Raw genomic sequence first — 22,276 nt, 5'->3', positions numbered from 1 at the left:
ATAAAAAGTTTAACCATATTTATATTTTCATAAATCACTCTTGCTACAACACAGGAAGTAAATGAAGGCAAGACTAGAGGCAAAGACTTTTCAGGCTATTATTGCCACCACCTAGGTTAGAGATGATGGAGGAATGATAAAACAGCTAATTTCTCAGTTCTGTTAACTATCCTACAGTTATGTTAATATTAGAGAAAGCTGGATGCAAAGCACATGGGAACTCTGTACTACAACTGCAACTTTTTTTGTTAAAGTTTTCTCAAAATAAAAGGTTTAAAAAATAAGTGTCTGGGGACGTAGCCCAGTGGTGGAACATTTATCTAGTAAGCATAAGGCCTTGTTCTATTCCCTGCACTACAAAAAAAAAAAAAAAAAAAAAAAAAAAAAAAGAGCTACTTTAAACAAGAGGATTTAGTGACTTAGTGACAGGGGGTAAGGGGAAAAAGAATTACACAGGAGACTGACAACAGTGCAAAGATGGGATAAACTGTGGAAGGTTTTACATGTAAAGCTAAGAATTTTCAGCTTTAACTTGAAAAGGGGTTACTACAAAGGGTTCTCCAACAGGAAACTATCAAAGAACCAAAAAATTCAAACATGAAGAAGGCCTTAAATATTCCTTTTCTTTCCCTCTATTCCTTTAAAGGAGGAGTGACGATTTTCCTCAACCCTAACTCCCACTAAAATTAAACTTTTTCTTCTTTCAAAAGGAAAAATAAATATAGAAATGCTTTGCAGGAGTGATATATTCATTCTGACTCAAATTTCCCAGCAGCTTCCTCAACAACTTTTAGTAGGGGTAAATTCTACCCCTACTAATGAAACTGCTTTCTTGAAAGTCCTTTATTAGTCCATTATGTAAGGTTTTCTGTTAGAACGTTTGAGTTCTCCACCTAAGCCTCCTTCTTACTTTAATAATGACTTTTCATTCCTTTGTGAAACCCAGTCATCTTGATTTCTAGCATTTACACTCTAAAGTTTTCTAATTACTAAAGAGTAGGCAGTTTTCCTCCATTTCACACAATTCAGTTAGTCCCCCAAGTAATGTTATTGTATTCATTCACTCATATCAAATAAAGCCTCTGCTCTCATTTAACTATAAACAAAATTTTCATCTAAGAAACCTGTATCTTCCTTTCCTCTACAACTGTCGCTACCTGAATACAGTCTCAATACCTCTGAGAATAGCCCAGTACACCTCAAATTCTGAGTTGTAACCTATTTATGGGTCACGAAATCAATTTAGAAAGTTGCATTAACAAAAATAATAGAAAAGAAAATAAGAGTATGTTCCACACAATCAAGAACTATTTCATGAGAATGTTGTTTCAGTTATATTAACATTTATATCTAAAAGAAATGTATTATATTTCTTTCTACAAAAAAAAGAAAACATGATAATTCATTATAAAATTAGAGTATTAGCTAATTCTGGCATTCTTTATATTCCTGACATTTCTTCAAGTCTAGTGGGAACTTACTTGCTTGTTTCCCCAACTCCCTAAAAAGCCAATTATTTTAAACTTGTTTTATTAAAAGTCACCTTCCCTCCTTTTACATATCTGCTAAGTATATATGTACTATACTTGTATACTTGCAATTTAAAACTTTATTAAAATATTTGGATAGCTGGCGTGGTGGCACACTCCTGTAATCCCAGCAGCTCAGGAGGCTGAGGCAGGAGGCTCACAAATTCAAGGCCAGCCTCAGCAGTTTAGCAAGGCCCTAAGCAATTTAGCAAGACCCTGTCTCAAAATAAAAAATAAAAAGGTCTGGGGATGTGGCTCAGTGGTTATGTACCCTGGGTTCAATCCCTGCTGCATATATATATATATACACACACACACACACACACACACACACACACACACACACACAATTTAGAGATTTCTAACCAATTTTTTTTCTTTTGAGAAATCAAATCTGTATTCCTCTAAAAGTAAGGTCTTGGCATAAAAACAAAAATATTGCTTTCCAGAATGTTTTATGCTATTTAAGAAGAGATGTTCTACTTTTGAACTAAAATTAAAATCAATATACTAAGCAGAATAGAACAGACTTGAGTCAGAAAAACCTGACTCTGCCTCTCATATGATTTACTTCCCTCATCTATGAAATAACACTGCTACCTATCTTAGACATGTTTGAGGTTAATATACTCAAATATGTTTGCTATCACCATCATGTGAACTTAGCCAAGTTTTTTAAGCTTTGAACCTCAGTTTCTTTAGTTATAAAGTAGAAAATAATAAGACTTTTATTAACCTTGTCTCTATCTTTACAGACAATAAATAAATGGTAAATGATGAGTATTCAAATTGGGCTTCTCAAATCCTAGTATTGCCAGGCACAGTGGGGCACATCTGTAATCCCAGTGGCTTGGGAGGCTGAGACAGGAGAATTTCAAGTTCACAGCCAGAATCAGCAAAAGGGAGGTGCTAACCAACTCTGTGAAACACTGTCTCTCAATAAAATACAAAATAGACCTAGAAATGTGGTTCAATACCCAGTATCCACCTCCAAAAATCAAATTCCAGTATTAATATGTAGGTTAAAAGTTTTGTTTTGCTTTAACAGAATTAATTTACAATTTACAGGCTTCCTTTATCATCACTGCAGTTCTAATGTCCAATCTAGATCTTCAAAGATCTTCGAGATCTTCTCAACCAAAGATGGCACAAGATCATTCCAGTAACTCACTCCAGTTTCTGTGCATGTGTTACCAACTCCTGAAGAAATACATACATCATACTTGCTAGAAATTCAATATAATTCTACTGCTACTACTACTCTTTTTTTGTTGTTGTTTCAATTACTATGTAATACTCAGTACAGACAACATCAGAAATTAAATCCAACTTGGGACAGTGAAAGGCTGGGGTTGTAGCTCAGTGGTGAAGCGGTTGCCTAGCTGAGAGGTCCTGGGCTCTATCATCCCGAGCATCAGGAAAAAAGAAAGAAGAGAAACAATTTGGGCCCATGGAAAACTTCTGGACAGGCAGGTCATCCCAGATAAGTTCTTCCTTTTCTACTACTAGTTTTATACAATCTTAGAGATATTACTTAATAAAATAACAATTTAGTACATTTTGTGTAGCACCTTATAGCTTTCAAATACTGTATTTCATGGGTTGCAAGAAAAACCTCATGAGATATCCTAAACAGGTATTACTATTTCCATTTGAGACCAAGAAACAGGATTTAAAACATTAAATGATTTTTGAAGCATTTTCCTTGCTGAGCACTTACTAAATATTTAAAACTATTGTAGGTGTCACAGTGTACAAAAGAAGTACAAAACAATTCCTATATGATGACATTTTATTTTATTTATTTCTTTATGATGACATTTTTAAAAAATACTTTTAGGTGTAAATGGACATAATATCTTTATTTATGTGGTGCTGAGAACTGAACCCCGTGCCTCACACATGCCAGGCAAGCATTCCACCACTGAGTCACAACCCCAGCCCAATGATGACATTTTAATCTCTTACAGTTATTGATCCTAGGGACTCACATTTCTTCTTTCTTTCCCTATCCTCTGGAGAAGACAATGCTGCCTGGGGAGAATTATTCTCTCAATTTGCATTAATAGCCATAATACCAAGTGGTACCATGTTATTAGGGAATCAAAGTCTTTTAAAAGAATATTCCACTTGATCCAGGAATCACAATACCATATTATTTAAGGGAACAGAGAACTAAGCAAGCATTATTTATACCAAGAAGAAAAGAAGAACCATGGTAATCATCCAGTACCAAAGAACAAATAGTCATCTATCGACAGAAAGCATAATAATGCTGAAAACAATATTAAATCCATGTTTACAGACATACAAAGAGTGGTATAATAAATTGTTCAATAAAAAAAGTAAGCACATGATTACCTTACCATTAAAAAAAAAGATGTTATATATTTTGTTTATTGTGGTGCTGACAATCAACCCCAGGGCCTTGCTCAAGCTAGACAAGTCTTCTACCACTGAGCTATATCCCTAGCCTGGAAGATATTTAAATGTTCACAGTTTGAAAGATTATATAGCAAATGTTAATCTCAGAGTGAGAGAACTGTAATTTTTTCTACTTACCTGGGTTTTATAAATTTTAAAATAAACATTATTTATTAATGAATAGGCAATAAAGCTCAGCCAGGCATTGGGAGGCACACCTGTAATCCTAGTTACTTAGCAAGCTCAGGCAGGAGGATTGCAAGTTCAAGGCCAGCATGGACAACTTAGCAAGACTCTGTCTAAAAATTAAAAAAATAAAAAAGGGCTGGGGATGTAGCTCAGAGATGGAACACTTGTCTAGCATGCACAAGGCTCTGGGTTCAATCCAAGTAACACAAAATAAGTAAGTAAGTAAGTAAATAAATAAATAAATATAAACTTTTTTTTTTAAGAATAAACCAAAAATTCATTTTTTCCCACTCTCACATAAATATACAGGAGTATATTCCTCCATTTAAGAAATGAGATGTGCATACCAGGAGTTCATCCATGCTAGTCTGACATTTTTCAAGGTTTATCCGTTTGATTGCCACTTTCTCCTTTTTAGGGGCACAATAAGCTGCTTGGACCACAGCAGTTGCTCCACTCCCTAAAAATAAATACATAAAATGAGTAAATAAATGTACACATAGACATGACACTTCTAATTCCCACACAATTTAAACAAGAGTAATATATTATTCCTACAATGAACAACAGTTGCAAAGAAACACTCTAAACAGCAGAGTGAATAAAAGTAAAAGCATTAACCACTTCATATTTATTGATAATAAATACCAAGGCAAAAAAAAAAAAAATCAAAACTGCTAGGGTATAAGTTCTAGAATATGATGGACCAGGTCCACATTTTCCTGCTCTTTATAATACAACTGAATACTCTAAAACAACAAAACACACTATAAGGACTCTGAAAGTTAGAAAGAAGGCAGAAGATAATCTAGGGACCTCAGGACTTGAGGAAAACATTATTGTGAGTTCACTGGGTTTTCCTTTTATCTTCACATATCCCAGACTGAACATCAGAGAGGATTGCAACTTGGAACCAACAATGGTAAGGGAAGTGGGTGAGTGGGTGCATGTACGGACAGATAAATGAGAAAATGCTGTTCTCTGGTCAAAGGACTATGAAAGGGACAGGTCAGCAGAGACCTAGGGGGGAGAAACATTCCCTAGTCCTCATGAAAGACAGTGGTGTGCCAGCTCCAATGCAGCACCAGCAGGGTCCTCCATCCAACACCTAAAACAGTGTCAGGGCAGATACACTGCAGGGCAGCTGCACTCCCGTCCCATACCAGTAGCAAGGCCAAGTCAATCTGCCCTTAGCAGTAGTGAAGCCAGGGCCCCACTGCCACCAGACAGCCAGGGCAGCATCTAAAGGGATGGGACATTGGTGCCAAGAGAATAAAGCAGAAGAGAACAGCAATGCAAGAGCTCTGAAAACTAAATCACCATAGGAATTACAGCTCACAAAAGTAGGACAGGAGCTACACGCTAAACCTAAACAGGGAACTGCTAAATTAGAAGATTTAAATAGAATCAAGAATGTTCTAACATAATAACCTAAATGTCCAGGATACAACTGAAAAATGACATGTCCATGAAGAACCAGGAAAAAAAAATCTGAACAATCATACTGACACTAACACCAATATCAATCAGAGACATTGGAATTCTCTGATAAAAATCTTAAAGCACACATGGCGAGGTGGCGCACATCTGCAATCCCAGCAGCTCAGGAGGCTGAGGCAGGAGAATGATGAGTTCAAAGTCAGCCTCAGCAACTTACTGAGGCGCTTAAGCAACTTGTCAAGTAAGAAACTGTCTCAAAATAAAAATGTTTTTAAGAAGAGCTGGGATGTGGTTCCGTGGTTGAGCACCCGAGTTCAACTCCTAGTACCAAAAAAAAAGTAGTCATCATAAAAATGATTCAATAAACTATTTTGAATTCTGAAACAACAACCAAAAAATCTCAGCAAAGAAATGGAATCTCGAGGGAGGGGATTAAACCCAGGGTCTCACATACACCATGCATATGCTCTAGCACTAAGTTAAACCCCAGCCCCAGGAGATATTCTTAAAAGTATTAGATGGAAATTATACAACTAAAATTTATGATTACTGAGCTAAAACCTTTCCTGGAAAAGCTCAACAAGAGAGTGGAGGATAAATTCAGTGGATTTAGGGACAAGATCAGTAGTGTACTCAATCTCTAAACCAAAGAAAATAGACTGAAAAAAAGAACACAGCCTTAGGGAGCAGTGAAATAATGACAAAAAGATCGGAAATTTATGTGGTATATAAAAATAATGCTTCCCACACCAAGATGTATATATTTTAATTCCTGAAATCTGTTAATATGTTACTTATATAGCAAAAGGGACTTTTCAGATGTTATTATATTAAGGATCCTGAGAAGAGATTACCTTGAATTACCTGGGTGGGCACACTGTAATCACAGGGATCCTAATGTGAAAGAGGGAAACAGAAGGGTCAGAGTCAGAGAAAAAGATGAAATAATGAAAGCAAAGGTTGGAGTGATGCAGGCATGAGCCAACGAACAAATACTGACACATCTCCAACATGGAGAAACCTTGAGAACATCACGCTAATTAAGAAAGAGAAGCTGGGCACAAACACTCGCACACTATTTGATTCCATTTATATGAAATGTTCGGAATAGGCAAATCCAAAGAAAAAATAGATTAGGGGTTGTCAGGGGCTGGGAGGAGAGGGAATGAAAGTGACTACTTACTGAACCTGGGCTTTTTTCTTTCTGGGGTGATAAAAATACTCTGGAATTAGATTTTGGTACACTAAAAATCTAATGAAGTGTACTTTAAAATGGTAAAATCTTATTTCATTTGAAGAAAATAAGGATAAGACAATACTACAAACAACTTTAGCTGGTAATTCAATGAATTAGAAAAAATGGACCAATTCTTCAAAAACAACTGCCAAGATGTAATAACATGACTATTTTGAAAATTAAATTTGTAATTTTAAAGTTCCACAAAAAATCTCCAGGTAGGCTGAAGATATAGCTCAGTTGGTAGAGTGCTTGCCTCACATGCACAAGGCCCCGGGTTTGATCCCCAGCACCGCAAAAAAAAAAAAAAAAAAAAAATCATGCTTGGGCTGGGATTGTGGCTCAATGGCAGAGTACTTGCCTAGAACATTTGAGGCACTGGGTTTGAACCCAGACACCACATAAAAATAAATAAAATAAGGGCATTTTCTACTGCTACAACTACAAAAAAATTTTTTTAAAACAATGAAACAAACAAAAATCTCTAGGCCCAAATGGTTTCACATTAAAAGAATTAGTACCCATTTTACACAATGTTTTCTAGAAACAGAGGAGGCAGAAGCACTTCCGAATTCATTTTATGAGGCCATTTTACCAATAGTAAACCCAGATAAAGACAAGAAAACTACACACCAATATCTCTCATGAATTTAAGATGCAAAATCTTTAACAAAAATATTTTCTAATTGAATGTACCAACACAGAATACATCACAACCAAGTCAAATGTATTCTAGATATACGAGTCTGGTAAAACATTCAAAATTCAATGTAATATACCATAGCAACACACTACAGAAGAAAAATTCTATAATCACATCAACTGGCATTGAAAAAGTTTTTGAAACATTCTGACATAAACATGATAAAAAGCCTTTGCTAGGAATAGAGAACATATGGCCAACTTCATCAAGAATATCTAAAAAATAAATAACTTACAGTTAACATCCTATTTAATAATGAAAGACTATTTTCCCTTTAAGATGGAGAACACAGTAAGAATATCCATTCTTAAATTTTCCTTGACAAAGTATTGGAAGTCCTACCTACCACAATAAATCAAGAGAAAGAAATAAAAGTCATCCATATCAGAAAGGAAGAAATAAAAACAATTTGTATTTGCAGATGACAGAGCTATAAGGTTCATACAACTAGTAAGCAAGTTTGGCAAGGCTGCAACATATAATACCAATGCACAAAAATCAATTTCATTATACACTAACAATAAATGAATAGAAGCAAATTTTAAAACAATAATACCATTTATAATTGCTCCCCCCAAAATTTAATACTTATAAGTCTAATAAAAACATGTACAGGATCTCATGTATGCTGAAAATTACAAAATACTGATGAAAAACTTTCATCTTAAAAGTCTTTCAAGTTTGAACACTGGAGATATTTACCTGTATTTGTAGATTAGAAGACTCAACATAGCAAAGGTATCAATACTCCCCAAATTAATGCAATAGAATCTTAATTCCAACAAAGTATTTCACAGACAAGTTTATCCTAAAGTTTATATGGAAAAGGAAAGACCCTAAAATAACTGTTATATTTAGGTCTGGAATGTACCCCAAAAGCTCATGTGTTGACAGTATGGACCCCAATGCAGCAAGGTTCATAGGTGGGGCTGTTTAGACAATGTCTGGATCATGAGAGCTCTGACCTCTTCCGTGAATTAACCCATTGATAGTGGAATGGATTACTGGGAGATGGGTCTTGGATGGAGGAAGCAGATCATTGACAGAGTGCCCTGGAAGTGTATATCTTGTCCCTGGTCCCTTCTGTGCCACCCCCTCCCACCCACGGCTAAGCAGGTTTCCTCCATCATACCCTCTGCCACGATGTTTCTGCTGTGGAGTACAACAACGTATGGACTAACCTCTGAAACCATACACCAAAATTAACCTTTCCTCCTAAGTAGCTCTTATCAGACGTTTAGTCACTGCAATGAAAAGCTGACTAACATATTAGCCAAAACACTAATGAAGAATTGGTCTGGGGATGTGGCTCAGTGGTTGAGCCTAGCATGCATGAGGCACTGGGTTCAATTCCCAGCACCATCACCAAAAAAAAAAAAAAAAAAAAAGCTGAAAGACTCACTACCCAATTTCAAGACTTATACAGTTACAGTAATCAAGACTGGTACTGGCAGAAGGATAGACACACAAAACATAAAGAACCCAGAAATAGAGTCACATACATGTGCCCCATTTTTAGCAAAGGTAAAAAAGCATTCAATGGAATTAGAAAGCCTTGTCAATAAATGATGCTGGAACAGTTAGATATGGAAAGGCAAAAAAATGAACCTCAACCTAAACTTCATATTTTATACAAAACAACTCAAAATAGATCACGAACTTAACAGAAGACTAAAAATTAAAGAACACAGAAGAAAACCTGTGGAACCTAGGGCTAGACAGCATTCTTAGGCATAAAATCGAAAGCACAATCCATAAAAAGAAAACCTAATCAACTTAACTATCAAAATTAAAAACCCAGGAGGCTGAGACAGGAGGATCACAAGTTTGAGGCCAGCTTCAGCAACTTAATGAGGCCTTAACTAAGTGAGACCTTGTCTCAAAATAAAAAACAAAAAGGTCTGGGGATATTGCTCAGTGGTTAAACAAGCCCCTGCATTCAATTCCCAGCACGGAAAAAAAAAAAAAAAAAAAAAAAAAAAGAAAAGAAAAAAAAAAATGAGACAAAGAAATGTGACATTTAGTCAGAGGACATACAGATAACAAATAAGGACATGAAAAAGAAGTTCAACAGCCTAGCCATTAAGGAAATACAAATTAAAACTACAATGAGATACCACCACACAATACCAAAATGGCTTTAAAAAATAATAACAGCACCAAATGCTGGTCAGGAAGAAGTGAAACTAGATTATCACTTATACACTGCTGGTAGGAATGTAAAAAACGGTATAATCACTCTGGAAAATAGTTTGGCCATTTCTATTAAAACAAAAAAATGGACTTGTCATATGACTCATCATTTGTACTCCTGGACGTGTATCCCAGAGAAATGAAAACTTATGTTCACATAGAAACTTGCATATGAATGTTGACATCAGTTTTATTTTTAATAGCTCAAACATGGAACTTATCCAGATATCCTTCAACAGGTAAATGGTTAAACAAATATGGTACAGCTGCACCATGGAATACAATTCAGCAATAAAAAGGAATGAACTATTGGTATACACAATAACTTGGATGAACCTCTAGTACAGTATGCTGAATTAAAAAAGTAATCTTAAAAAGTTACGTATTTTATGATCCACTTGTAAAACACTTTTGAAATAACAAAACAATAGAAATAGAGAACAGATCAGTGGTTGTCAGGAGTTAGGGTTTTGGGGAGAGGGGCAGATAGGACTCTAAAGGGATAGCCCAAGAGCCCTGTGGTGAGTTGCGATTCTATTATGTTAACTTTAGTGTTAATTACATGCAGCTACCCATGTAATAAAACTGCATATAACTATATACACACGCAAACAATTAAGTATATCTGTGCATGTGTGCATAGTTAATATACAACACCAAATGCTAATAAAATCTGTTTAAGTCCTATGGATTGTTTTTTTTTTTTTTTTAATTTGCCTAGGTCTCAATTCATCCACTACCATTAATGAAATAATCTTCACCATTTGCACAATGGCGCACCTCAAGATCTCTAAACCACAGCAGCTACTTGACATTATACTTGATAACTGAACAAGTTAACTTATTTCCAGACCTTAAATACAATTAATTTTATCCCATCTCCACACCTCTGTGCAAGTCACAGAGCACACACCCTGCTTTCTATATATTAATCTCTACATTACCTTTCTTTCAAAGCCCAACTCAAAAAACACCTATCTTCAGGAAGGTCCAAGGAAAACAGACTTAAACTTCAGCTTTACAACTATTAGCAAATTTCCATTTCCTGACTATGTGCCTGGACATAACAATACTCAATAAATGGTTGCTATTTTTCACTTGTTTATCCATTACCTAACTTTTAATCATTTAAACTGTTCAAAAATATTTCTGTCTCCACAGTTATTTAGCAAGGGTAGTTTTATCATTTCCAAAAGTACTTGAATCTGTACCAAAATGCAGGAGGGTAAATTATTCCCACCAACTCTCCACCTTTACCCCTTCTGCTAAAAGGTTTCTTTTTTTATTTTTCGTCATTTTAATCACTGGTGTGACCATAACTAAACGATTTCTGTACAAACATCAAGTCCTAGACAGAAAGGAATTGTAAACATTAATGGAAAAATGTTCAATCATTAAATTTTTTTCCCCTCCTTCTCCATTATCTCATCCTCTTCCCAAATAAAAAGTGATTTTGCCAAAATGTTAACAAAAGAGTAGAGGGACAAAGGAAAAAAATGCTGGATGTATTACATGGTAGTTGTATTAAGAGAAAAGAAGTTTTCAGCAGAATGCTTGATATAAATCCCAACATGCTTTCAAAATTCTGGTGAATTCTAGACTCTCTCATAGAAAACATTTCACTCTGGGGAGTGATATTACTTTAAAAAGATTTAAGGGGCTGGAGCTGTAGCTCAGTGGTACAGCACTTGCCTAGCACATGCAAGGCCCTGGGTTCGATCCCCAGTACTGCAAAAACAAAACAAGAGAGATTTTAGTTGGACGTGGTGGCACATGCCTATAATCCCAGCTACTCAAGAGGCTGGGGCAGGATCATCACAAGCTCTAGGTCAGCCTTGGCAATTTAGCAAGACCCTGTTTCAAAATAAAATTAAAAAGAGCTCCAGATATATCTCAGTGGTAAAGCACCCCTGGGTTCAATCCCCAGTACCATAAAAATGGGTGGGTGGGGGAGAGGGGAGGGGAAGGGCTAGATATAGATATCAGACCACCATTCTAAATCGGTTTCTATTGTTAAAGCATCAAGTGAAGCTAATGCAGATCATCTATAGCACATCTCTCCAATAATCTGAAGTTACATTTTTCAGTCCAAAACTCTGGGCCAATTGTTAATAATTCCAAGGCTCTCCTCAAAATGTTTCCATGGCAATCTGTGGTTGTTTCCTTTAAAGATGGAACCTGAACTGGGCTCAGTAGCACACACCTTTAATCCTATGGACTTCTGAGTCTTAGGCAAAAGGATGTCAAGTTTGAAATCAGCCTCAACAACTTAGTGAGGCCCTAAACAGCATAGCCAGACCCTGTGTTACAATAAAAATTAAAAAGTGCTAATAAGGATATGGCACAGTGGCAAAGTGCCCTCAATTCAATCCCCAGTATGAAGAAGAGGAAGAACAGGAGAAAAACGAAAGGAGAAAAATTTAAAAAGTTATCTCAGAGGATTTTTTATATCAGCCTATAAAACAAAATGATGACATAATCTAATAAAAGTATATGCTTTGAAACTTGAACTTCTAGCCACGTGTGGTAGTACACGCCTGTAATTCCAGCAGCTCAGGAGGCTGAGGCAGGAGGATCATGAGTTCTAAGCCAGCCTAAGCAAAAGCAACCCAGCGAGACCCTGTCTCTAAACAAAATACAAAAAAAGGGCTGGGGATGTGGCTCAATGGTTAAGTACCCCTGAGTTCCATTCTCAGTTGGGGGGGGGGGGGGGGCGGATATCTAAGGGGTAAAAAGCAAAGGCAAAAGTAAAAAGCCTATGTTACTGTTGTTGTTTCTGCAGTGCTGGGGATTAAACCCAAGAACTGGCATATACTAGGTAAGCACTCTATCACTGAGTTACACCTCTAGTCCCTCCCGTATAAAAGGATACACATGTTTAAGTTTTCTAAGAGGACGTACAAGAAACCATTAAAGGTGTTTAACACTCAGTTGGCAAAGAGTATCTTATCATCAGCAAAACACCAGATTAAAAAATAGTACTGTCCACTGAGGCAGGAAGAGTGCAAGTTCAAGGTCAGCCTTAGGAACTTAGCAGACTCTGGCTCAATAAAAAATGAAAAAGGGCTGAGGATGTAGCTCAGTGGTTAAAGGGCCCTGGGTTCAATCCCTGGCACCAAAAACAGAGAAAGTCCTGTCTATAGATGTCAATGCACTGAAGCATAATTTAAAAGGAAGTCCTTTTTTCCCCAATGAACAAGTCATATTTTTATTTCTACTACAAGAAATGCATATTTTTATTTTCTATTACATTTTATTGAAATAAAATATTCAAATCATCTAGAAGTTTTCTAAATTTCTAGCAAAGAATCCACATTGTAGTAGCAGAAGAACCTTGATAATTTTGTAATCATTCTGAATTACAAGTCAACTCAGATAAACATCAGAACAGGGCAGGGACTACCTTAAACACGCCTTGTTTACATAATCTAACAGTAAAAATCTTGAAGGGTCAGACTCAGAGTAATTTGAATTTATTCTTTCAAATTTTAATTTTCGGTATTACTATCTTTTCATTATATTTATTATTCCTATGTATTCATTCAAAAAATAAAATTAACATATTATATGCAGTGTATAAAACTTCCTAATAGAGTTTTCAATTTTAAAAATCCATTTCACAAAACTGTAAGCTACAACTTCACACTCACTAGGATGGGTAAATCAAAAAGACAATAGTAAGTGCTGGTAAGGATGTGAAAAAACTGGAATCCTCCTATATTGCTGGTAGGGTTGTAAAATGGCACCGCTACTTTAGGAAAAGTTTGGCAATTCCTCAACATGTTAAACACAGAGTTATCACAGGACTTAGCAATTTCATTCCTAAGTATATACCCGAAAGAACAGAAAATATGAGTCAAAAAGTGATAATGCAAATGTCCATCAACTAATGAATGGCAATAAGTACTGATACATCCTACAACACTGAAGAACTCTGAAAACACACTAAGTGAAACTAGACACAAAGGCCATATATAGTATGATTCCATATGATTACATTTGTATAAAACATCCAGAAGAGGCAATCCATTTGGAGAAGAAAGTAAATTAGCAGTTTCCAAGGACTGTAGGGACAGAAAAATGGAGAGTGCTGTTCAGGGGAATGGAGTTTCTTTTGGGGGTTATGAAAATGTTCTGGAATTAGATAGTGGTGATGGTTGCACAACTATGCAAATATACTGAATTGTATATTTTAAAAGGCTGAATTTTATGATATGTGATTTATATCTCAATAAAGCTATTATTTAAAATCCTTTTAAGTGTCAAATTTCTAAATTAATGTGCTTCAAACATTAAAAACTGCAAATGATACACATATACAACTATATAGTTCAATAGAATATGCATGTGTTACACTGAAATCCATTTGAAAAATCCCTAACTAAAACCACACACACATAACCATAGTCAACAATGACATAGATAAACCCAAATCTCAATAACAAAATAAAAACTGCAAAAAAAAACACATAATGCAAAATTTAAAGAGATCCAATATTTAAGAACACATTTACATTCCATAGCATCATCCAATATTATAATTGAACAATTTTTACAACTGCTTAGGAGCACTAACCCATTGTTTAATAAAAGTAATTCAACGGGTTTATTGAAACTGTTTAGTTTGCTTCTTAGCTGAACATCCTCTATTATGCATATGAGTATAGGATAGAAGCAAGCAGAAAAGTAGAGCTTCCAATTAAGCTCCCTCCCTCTCACATCCTTTAAGCAGTCACTGAGTGACTCTTGGAAACACCACAGAAGGATCATGGAACACGATGTGGTCTCTACAAGGTACCTCTGGCCCTAGATAACAGACATCTTCTTACATATAGATGTGTTCATTGATTATTAATTTTTAAAAATGTACAATCTTTTAAGTCCTTTAGGTATAACTGAGGAGTGGGCTAGCTGGGTCAAACGGTGGGTTCACTCCAAATTTTCGGAGGAATCTCCATACTGCTTTCCAGAGTGGCTGCACCAATTTGCAACTCCACCAGCAATGTATGAGTGTGCCTTTTTCCCCACATCCACACCAACACTTACTATTGCTTGTGTTCTTGATAATAGCCATTCTAATTGGAGTTAGATAAAATCTTAGGGTGGTTTTAATTTGTATTTCTCTAATTACTAGGGATAATGAGCACTTTTTCATATATTTGTTGATCACCTGTATATCTTCTTCTGTGAAATGTCTGCCCATTTCCTTAGCCTATTTATTGACTGGGTTCTTTGTATTTGGGGTGTAAAGTTTTTTAAGTTATTTATAAACTTTGGAGATGAATGCGCAGTCTGAAGTGTGTGTGGAGATGATTTTCTCCCACTCTATAGGCTCTCTTTTCACATTATTGATTGTTTACTGTGCTGAGAAAAAACTTTTTAGTTTGAATCTATCCCATTTATTGATTCTTGCTTTTATTTCTTGCGCTATGGGGGTCTTGTTAAGGAAATCTGGTCCTACGCCAATGTGATGGAGATTCAGGCCTACTACAGTGATGCAGCCACATTGATGTTCATAGCAGTTCAATTCACAATTGCTAGATTGTGGAACCAACCTAGATGCCCTTCAATTGATGACTGGATAAAGAAATTGTGATATATATACACAGTGGAATACTACTCAGCCATAAAGAATAAAATTATGGCGTCTGCTGGTAAATGGATGAAGTTGGAAAATATCATGCTAAGTGAAATAGGCCAAACCCAAAAAACCAAAGGCTGAATGTTTTCTCTGATAAGTGCATGACAATATATAACGGGGGGGCAGCAGCAATAAAGGAACTTTGGAAGGTGTAGAGGGTGGAAGCGGGTGGAGGACAGAAAGATAGTAGAATGAAACAGACAGTATTACCCTATGTATATGTATGATTATATGAATGGTGTTAATCTACATTGTGTACAACCACAGAAATGAAAAGTTGTACCCCATTTGTGTACAATGAATCAAAATGCAGTCTGTAAAAATAAAAAAGATTTTAATAATAAAAAAATGTACAATCTTGTACTATTCTTTTAACCAGTGTTAAATTCCCACATCTATCTGGGTAACCCAACACACACCAAACCTGAAATACCTGCCTTAAATATATTAATATATTAATGTCATGCATATGTAAACCGGAACCATGCCAATGTTAAAAATACAGTACTCTCCCTTCATCCACAAGAAGACAAATTCCAAGGCCCCCAGAGGATGCTTGCAATCATGCATAGTTCTAATCCCTATATATGTTTTTTCTTATACGTACATACTTATGATAAGGTTTATTTAACAACTTAGGTACAGTAAGAGATTAAACAATAAATAAAAGAACATCATAACATGCTTTTCCTTTCTTCATAATTTCAGACAGAAGATTCATTCTTACCATATATCTTAGCAACATTTGTTTAAATTAAGAATCTTTACTTTTTTTGCATAAAGGAAGCACTTTGTGTCTTCTCTTTGGCATATTCACATTGCCAACATCTTGCACTTTTGAGCCATTACTGAGTAAACTAAGGATTACTTTAACACAAGCACTACAATACCTTGACATTAAACATGATAATCTCTGATAAACAAGATGGCTACTTAGTAACTAACGGGCAAGTGGACAGGCAGCAAATACCAATTGGAAACGCTGAACAAGGGAATGATTCATATTGGGGACAGGTGACATGATATTTCATCATGCTACTCAGAACAGTGCACAATTCAAAACTTGTGAACTGTTTTATTCTGGAATTTTCCATGTAAAACTTTCAGACCTCAGCTGACTTCAGTTAACTGAAACTGTAGAAAGAACCACAGATAAGGAAAGACTACTGCACAGATAAACGAATAAGTTGACTCCCACCAATAATAAAACACCAAACCCAGGTATTATCAATCATAATTGTTCATCTACTAAAGTATCTTTCTTTCAAAAATTCACTCACTTAATGAATAAATCTCCCTACAAGCAAAATATTAAGTTCTGGTATGACTTAACAAATAGCCAAATTGCTAAGATTTCACCAAACCCAATATTAAAAAGAGACTTGCAAACTCCAGTTCTATCCAACAATCACTTTCATCCATCATCATAAGATTTTCCCCAAAACAAAAACAGTTTAAAGTTCTAATACAAAGAAGTACAGTAATGCAATTAAAAACTCAATACTTTCAACACCATTAATTAGGAATAGCCAATAGTGTTCTTTCATTAAAAAAAAAAAAAATTTACTGCATAGAAAATATCAATTTAGCTGGGCATGGTGGCACACACCTGAACTCCCAGAGAACTGGAAGGATGAGGCAGAAGGATTGCAAGTTCAAAGTCAGCCTCAGCAATTGAGCAAGGCCCTAAGCAACTTATCAAGACCCTGTCTCAAAATAAAAAATAAAAAGGGGTGGGGATGTAGCTTAATGGTTAAGCACCCCTGGGTTCAATCTCCAGAATCAAAAAAGAAAATACCAATTAATAAGGTAAATAGGAGGATAAAAGAAAAATACCTAAAACTTTTATTCATAATTATTGATTCTCCAATATTTTTCAAAATTCTAGTAACAAAAGAATTGCAGAAACGATTTTTAAATGCTTTATCTCTATTTTTTTAAAATATTTTTTGGTTGCCAATGAACCTTTATTTTATTTATTTATATTCCGTGCTGAGACTCAAACCCAGTGCCTCACATATGCTACGCAAGCGCTCTACCACTGAGCCACAATCCCAGCCCCAATTTGTCTTTTCTTTAAAGTAGGTTTCTTAATGTAGTTTTTTTCAACCACAGGCCTATTTACTGAGCTTCCCATCATTTCTCTTAGTATGAATAGAATCAGTAAGCACTGCACACAGAAAACATAAATGTTACTTTGTAAAAACTGCATGCATATGGGTAAGAAATATTACTTAGGAATGATTTCAAAGTGTGAAAAGCAACCTCCATGATGTGCCCTCTGCTAAGCACTCACCTGACCTGATACAAAGAAAATTTTAAAGCAATTCCCAATAAAACACCCTAAGTCAGACTTTCACTATTTTTACACTGGTTTGTATTCTCCCAACTTCTGTCCTTTCCTAGTTATTAATTCTTTAACCGCAATATCAGTGTACATATCAGAACATACTAATGTGCAAAAATAGAAGTACAGCGTTCTCCTAAAACCCTTCAAAATGGACACTAAAGTTCTGAGTCTTTCTACAATTTACCAGACCCAAAAATTTGAGAGAAAGTAAACATGGACACTACTCCTACCTGTGAGGAAAACTAAAAAGTCAAACGAGTCAGATCAATTGAAGATATTTTCCCCAAAACTTTGGTCACAACTCTAACAGGTAAATATTCTAAAGACAATTTAAAATAATTCTTAGTAAGGTTTTACATTTACTAAGGGAATGAGCCAACCCAGAATGTTCATTCTAAAAGGCAAACAAGGCATTGTCAGTCCAACTATGGAAAACACAATTGGTAATTTTGTAAGCCCTTTTCTAAATAAGAGCTCTTGTCAGAGTCATGTTAAAAATTAAGGCTCCTAGAACTGGCGAAATAGGTGTAAGAACAGGCATCATCATAAAAATCATGCTATTCTCTCCACAAAGATGAAAATAAAGACATATTGCCATATGTGTTGAGTAATCATTCAAACAGTATGATGGTCCTGCAGTGAATCATCCCTCGCCCTCCTCCTCACTCTGGTGATCTCCCAGCTCAGGAGATGGCAACACCATCCTTCCTGACACTCCAGCCAAAAACCGTGGAGTCGTTTTATCTCCCCTTTCTCTCATATCTAATCCAACAGCAAATCCTCTAACTTCAAAATATATCACACCCAGAGTCTGATGGACAGATACCACCTACTCTACCACACTTCCTTCTCCCCATGATAATCTCTCCTGCCACCCTTACAAAAACTATTTTCACAACTATTTTAAAATATAAATTAGGTCAGGTCTAACCTCTGCTCAAAATCCTGCAATGGAAAATCCTAAATTTTCAATCTTACTCAAAGTAAAAGCCAAATTCTGACAATGACTTACTGATAAGGACCATGCATCTGAAACACTTACCTTTCTGACCTGTTCACCTGTCACTTTACCCTATCTCCCCCTACTCTGGCCACCCTCACCTCCTTCCTATTCCTTAATCCCATGAGCATGCTTCTACTTCAGAGCCTGTGCTCTTCCTGTTCCCTCTACTCGGAACAAGGTTCCCGTAGATAACCACATCAAGCACTTCTCACCTCCTTCAGGTCTTTCCTCAAATGTCACCTTCTCAGTGTGGCTTTCCCTGACCTATTTAAAACCACACCCCACCTCCATCCCTAGCAGTCCCCAGTCCCTATTCCTGCTCCATTTTTCTCCTTCACTACCACCACTAGATTATGAACTCCATGAAAGTGGGGATTTGTATCTGTTTTATTGCTTTATCTCCAGCATCCAGAATAGTGCCTGGCATTTAACAGGAGTTCAGCAAATAATTCTTTAATGAATTTATCAATCAAGTAGTAGAATATATTTTCAAGGAAAAAAAAAAAAAAAAAAAACTACTTGCTTGGGTCAGAACAAACGCAAAAATAACCCAGTCACCATAGGCGTGACCTCACTGCTACCATCAAGAATGGTAACATTTATTGTGTACTTACTCTGTATACCAAACACTATGCTGACCACTTTCTTTACTTGTATCCTTTTTTTCATCTAATTATTAAAATAATCTCATGAGTTAGGTATTACTGATTTTATAAACAGTGTAAGCAAAGGTAAGACTTAGGTCACACAGTAAGAAGCAGTGTAGGGCCTAGAAACCAAAACTACATGATGTCTCAATACTATGTTTTTAAATACTAGGCAATTACCTCTTCAGATTCGAGGTTTTTTTGTTTTGTTTTGTTTTCTTTTGGTACTAGGGATTGAACACCAGGCACTTACACTACTGAGCTACATCCCCAGTCCTTTTTATCTTATTTTATTTTTTGAGACAGGATCTCACTAAGTTGCTGAGGCCGGCCTCGAACTTGCAATCTTCCCACCCTTTACTTTAGGAGTTGCTGGGAATATAGATACTCACCACTACATCCAGCCATCTCTTCAGATTAAAGGTAACATTTATTAACTCATTACTATGTGTCGGGTTAATTATTTACTTGCAATGTCTTATTTAACTATTTTAAATTTAAAAAAAAAAAAAACCCAAGGCCAACATTTTTAGTTGCTTATCCAACATAAAATCTCCTCTTCTTTAATAAGAGAACCCCAACCTATTTTGTTTGAAGAAAGAATGTACTACTCAGCTAAAAAGCTTCATTTACCAACCACCCTTGCAAAAAAAAAAAAAAAAAAAAAAAAATTACACAGTTCAGGCCAATAAAATAGAAGTGGAAATCACTGAGTAAGGCAGGAAGCCCTTTGAACGGGAGCCAATTTAGCTGTCATGTGTCTTTGTCCTTTTGCCACATTCTTCTTCTGGCCTATCTGCTATATGCAAGCATGAAGCTAAAGGTGGAACAATTAACTATCTTGCAGCCATGAGAATGAGAGCTCAGAGCAATGATATGAAAAACCAGGATCACTGGTACCTCACAGTCCGAACTAGACTGGAGAGTCTTCTTGTTACATAAGGGGAAAAAGAATTTATTAAGCCATTGCTATGCCTGATTTGCATTACATGCAGACAAATATACTCCCTATTTTATAGAACCTTATGAGGCTGTTGCCCAATGCCAGCCTCCCTGAAAATGTTTCTGTAGCACAGAGTCCCCCAATCCAGGAGAAAATATACCATTAGGCATCACTCTATTGATAGAGCATAAAGATTCTCACATTTATGAAATTAGAGGTGAAGCCCTGAAATCTGTATTTGGAAACCACTACTTAAATGTCAATATGTGTAGCTAATGAAAAGTTAATAAAACTAAAAAGAAAAGAGGAAAGTAGAGAATAAAGCTAATGGGTTGCCTTCAGTAAAGCCAAGTGAATCATAATCATGCCCATCTTAAAAATAAATAAATAAATAAAAACCTTAAACCTAGACTGAAGTTTTCAATTTTCTAAACCTAGACTGAGGTATATACTAAATACTTATTGAGGTTTTCAAGATATGTCAATAAAAGCTACATGGTGCAGACTGGTTTTCATCTTTGCTATCATACTGCACTGTAGGCAATACCATGGTGGCAGGCCTTACACAGGTATACCACCATGTCTAACATAAATCCATCCAAATTTTAATAAGACCTGGAACTGAAAAAGAAAAAGATGAAGGAATGTTCCAATACACAAAAACAAATTCAAATATTTAAGTGTTACAGTTTTAAAAGATTATAAATCACACAGTATTTTATATTTCATGTCAATACCAAAATTTGAAAAATGTAAATACAAAAAGAAAGGTGAAAAATTTTGGATATAACAACCACTTTATGGATCACTTTTATGAGCTAAACACTTTCTACAATCAACCTATGTAACAGCCCCAATGATACAGGTACTATTATTCCTATTTTAGAAAAAGAGCTCACACTAAGACCAGTTATATAATTTGCCCAAGATCACAAAGCTAGTAAAAGCCAGGATTTAAATTCCAGTCAGTCCATACTTTTCAATAAAAGCCCACACTTTCACAACTGTCAAATACAGTATAACATACTCAAAAGTTTCAATGCAAAACTACAGGCTAGGAATGAGCTCAAAAATACTAAAGAGATGATTAATTATAAGAAGAACACTTTTTTATAAATAATTATACACAGATAACTTCAAATCTTACAAAAACATACTTAAGATGATAACATTCTTTAAAAGAAAGTCCTCTGAATTCCCAATCTGTACACTTTTAATATGTTCCTAGGGAGAGAGATTTTTTTTTTCATCTGTAGGATTTTATCATGAAAAGGGAGAACAAAATAGAATTAGAACAATAATTAACACCATAAATATCATCATGCTAAGTAGTATATGTGAAAAATACTTCCTTTTTTTCTAAATTCCAATCATTTGTCTCCTGAAAGGGAATAAAATCTAAAAGAATCATGAAATTCATTTAAAGATTATAGTTCATTACAAAATCACTGTGTTTCTGGGGTGGGAAGTGTAGCTCAGTGGTAGAGCCTTTGCTTAGAGTACACGAGTCCCTAGGTTCAATCCCCAATACTGCCAAAATATAAAAATAAATAAACAAAAAAGTGACAAATCAAACTTCATCAAAACTTCTGTATTTTAAAAGACACCACCAAGAAAATGAAGATAGGGCTGAGTTGGCTCAGTGGGACAGAACTTGCCTAGTATGTGTGAGGTCCTGGGTTCAATTCTCAGCACCACAAAAAAAAAAAAAAAAAAAAAGAAAAAAGAAAAAAAAGGAAGACAAATAAGAATACTTGTACTGAAATCATATATCAGATGAAGGATGCATATGAAGAATGAATACGCACATATCACCCTCTTTCACTCTCCTATAAATCTATAAATAAGAAAACAAAACATTCCAATGGGGTAATCCAGATAGGCAAAAGATGTTCACCATCATCAGTCATTAGGGAAATAAAAATCAAAACCACAGTGAAATACCACTTCATATCCACTAGGATGGCCAGAATCAAA

General features: G+C 35.5%; 1 protein-coding gene across 4 annotated transcripts in view; it reads right to left on the bottom strand.

Annotated features, from left to right (window-relative positions):
- Positions 1-22,276, bottom strand: part of OXSR1 (oxidative stress responsive kinase 1) — a 101,445-nt gene that overhangs the window by 75,376 nt on the left and 3,793 nt on the right. For 3 of the 4 annotated variants that reach the window (XR_013759986.1, XM_079115621.1, XM_079115619.1), the window contains exon 2: positions 4,490-4,602. Coding sequence is in view for 2 of the 4 variants with exons in the window: in XM_079115621.1 (XP_078971747.1) it covers positions 4,490-4,602 (113 nt within the window). In the remaining 2 variants the exon portion in view is untranslated. Of the gene's footprint in view, positions 1-4,489; positions 4,603-22,276 lie in introns of those variants that run through there. The other variant, XM_079115620.1, reaches the window with a different exon arrangement.

The sequence above is a fragment of the Sciurus vulgaris genome, assembly GCF_902686455.1.
Source record: "Sciurus vulgaris genome assembly, chromosome: 16".
Classification (NCBI taxonomy): domain Eukaryota; kingdom Metazoa; phylum Chordata; class Mammalia; order Rodentia; family Sciuridae; genus Sciurus; species Sciurus vulgaris.
This window is presented reverse-complemented; position numbering and strand designations above follow the sequence as displayed.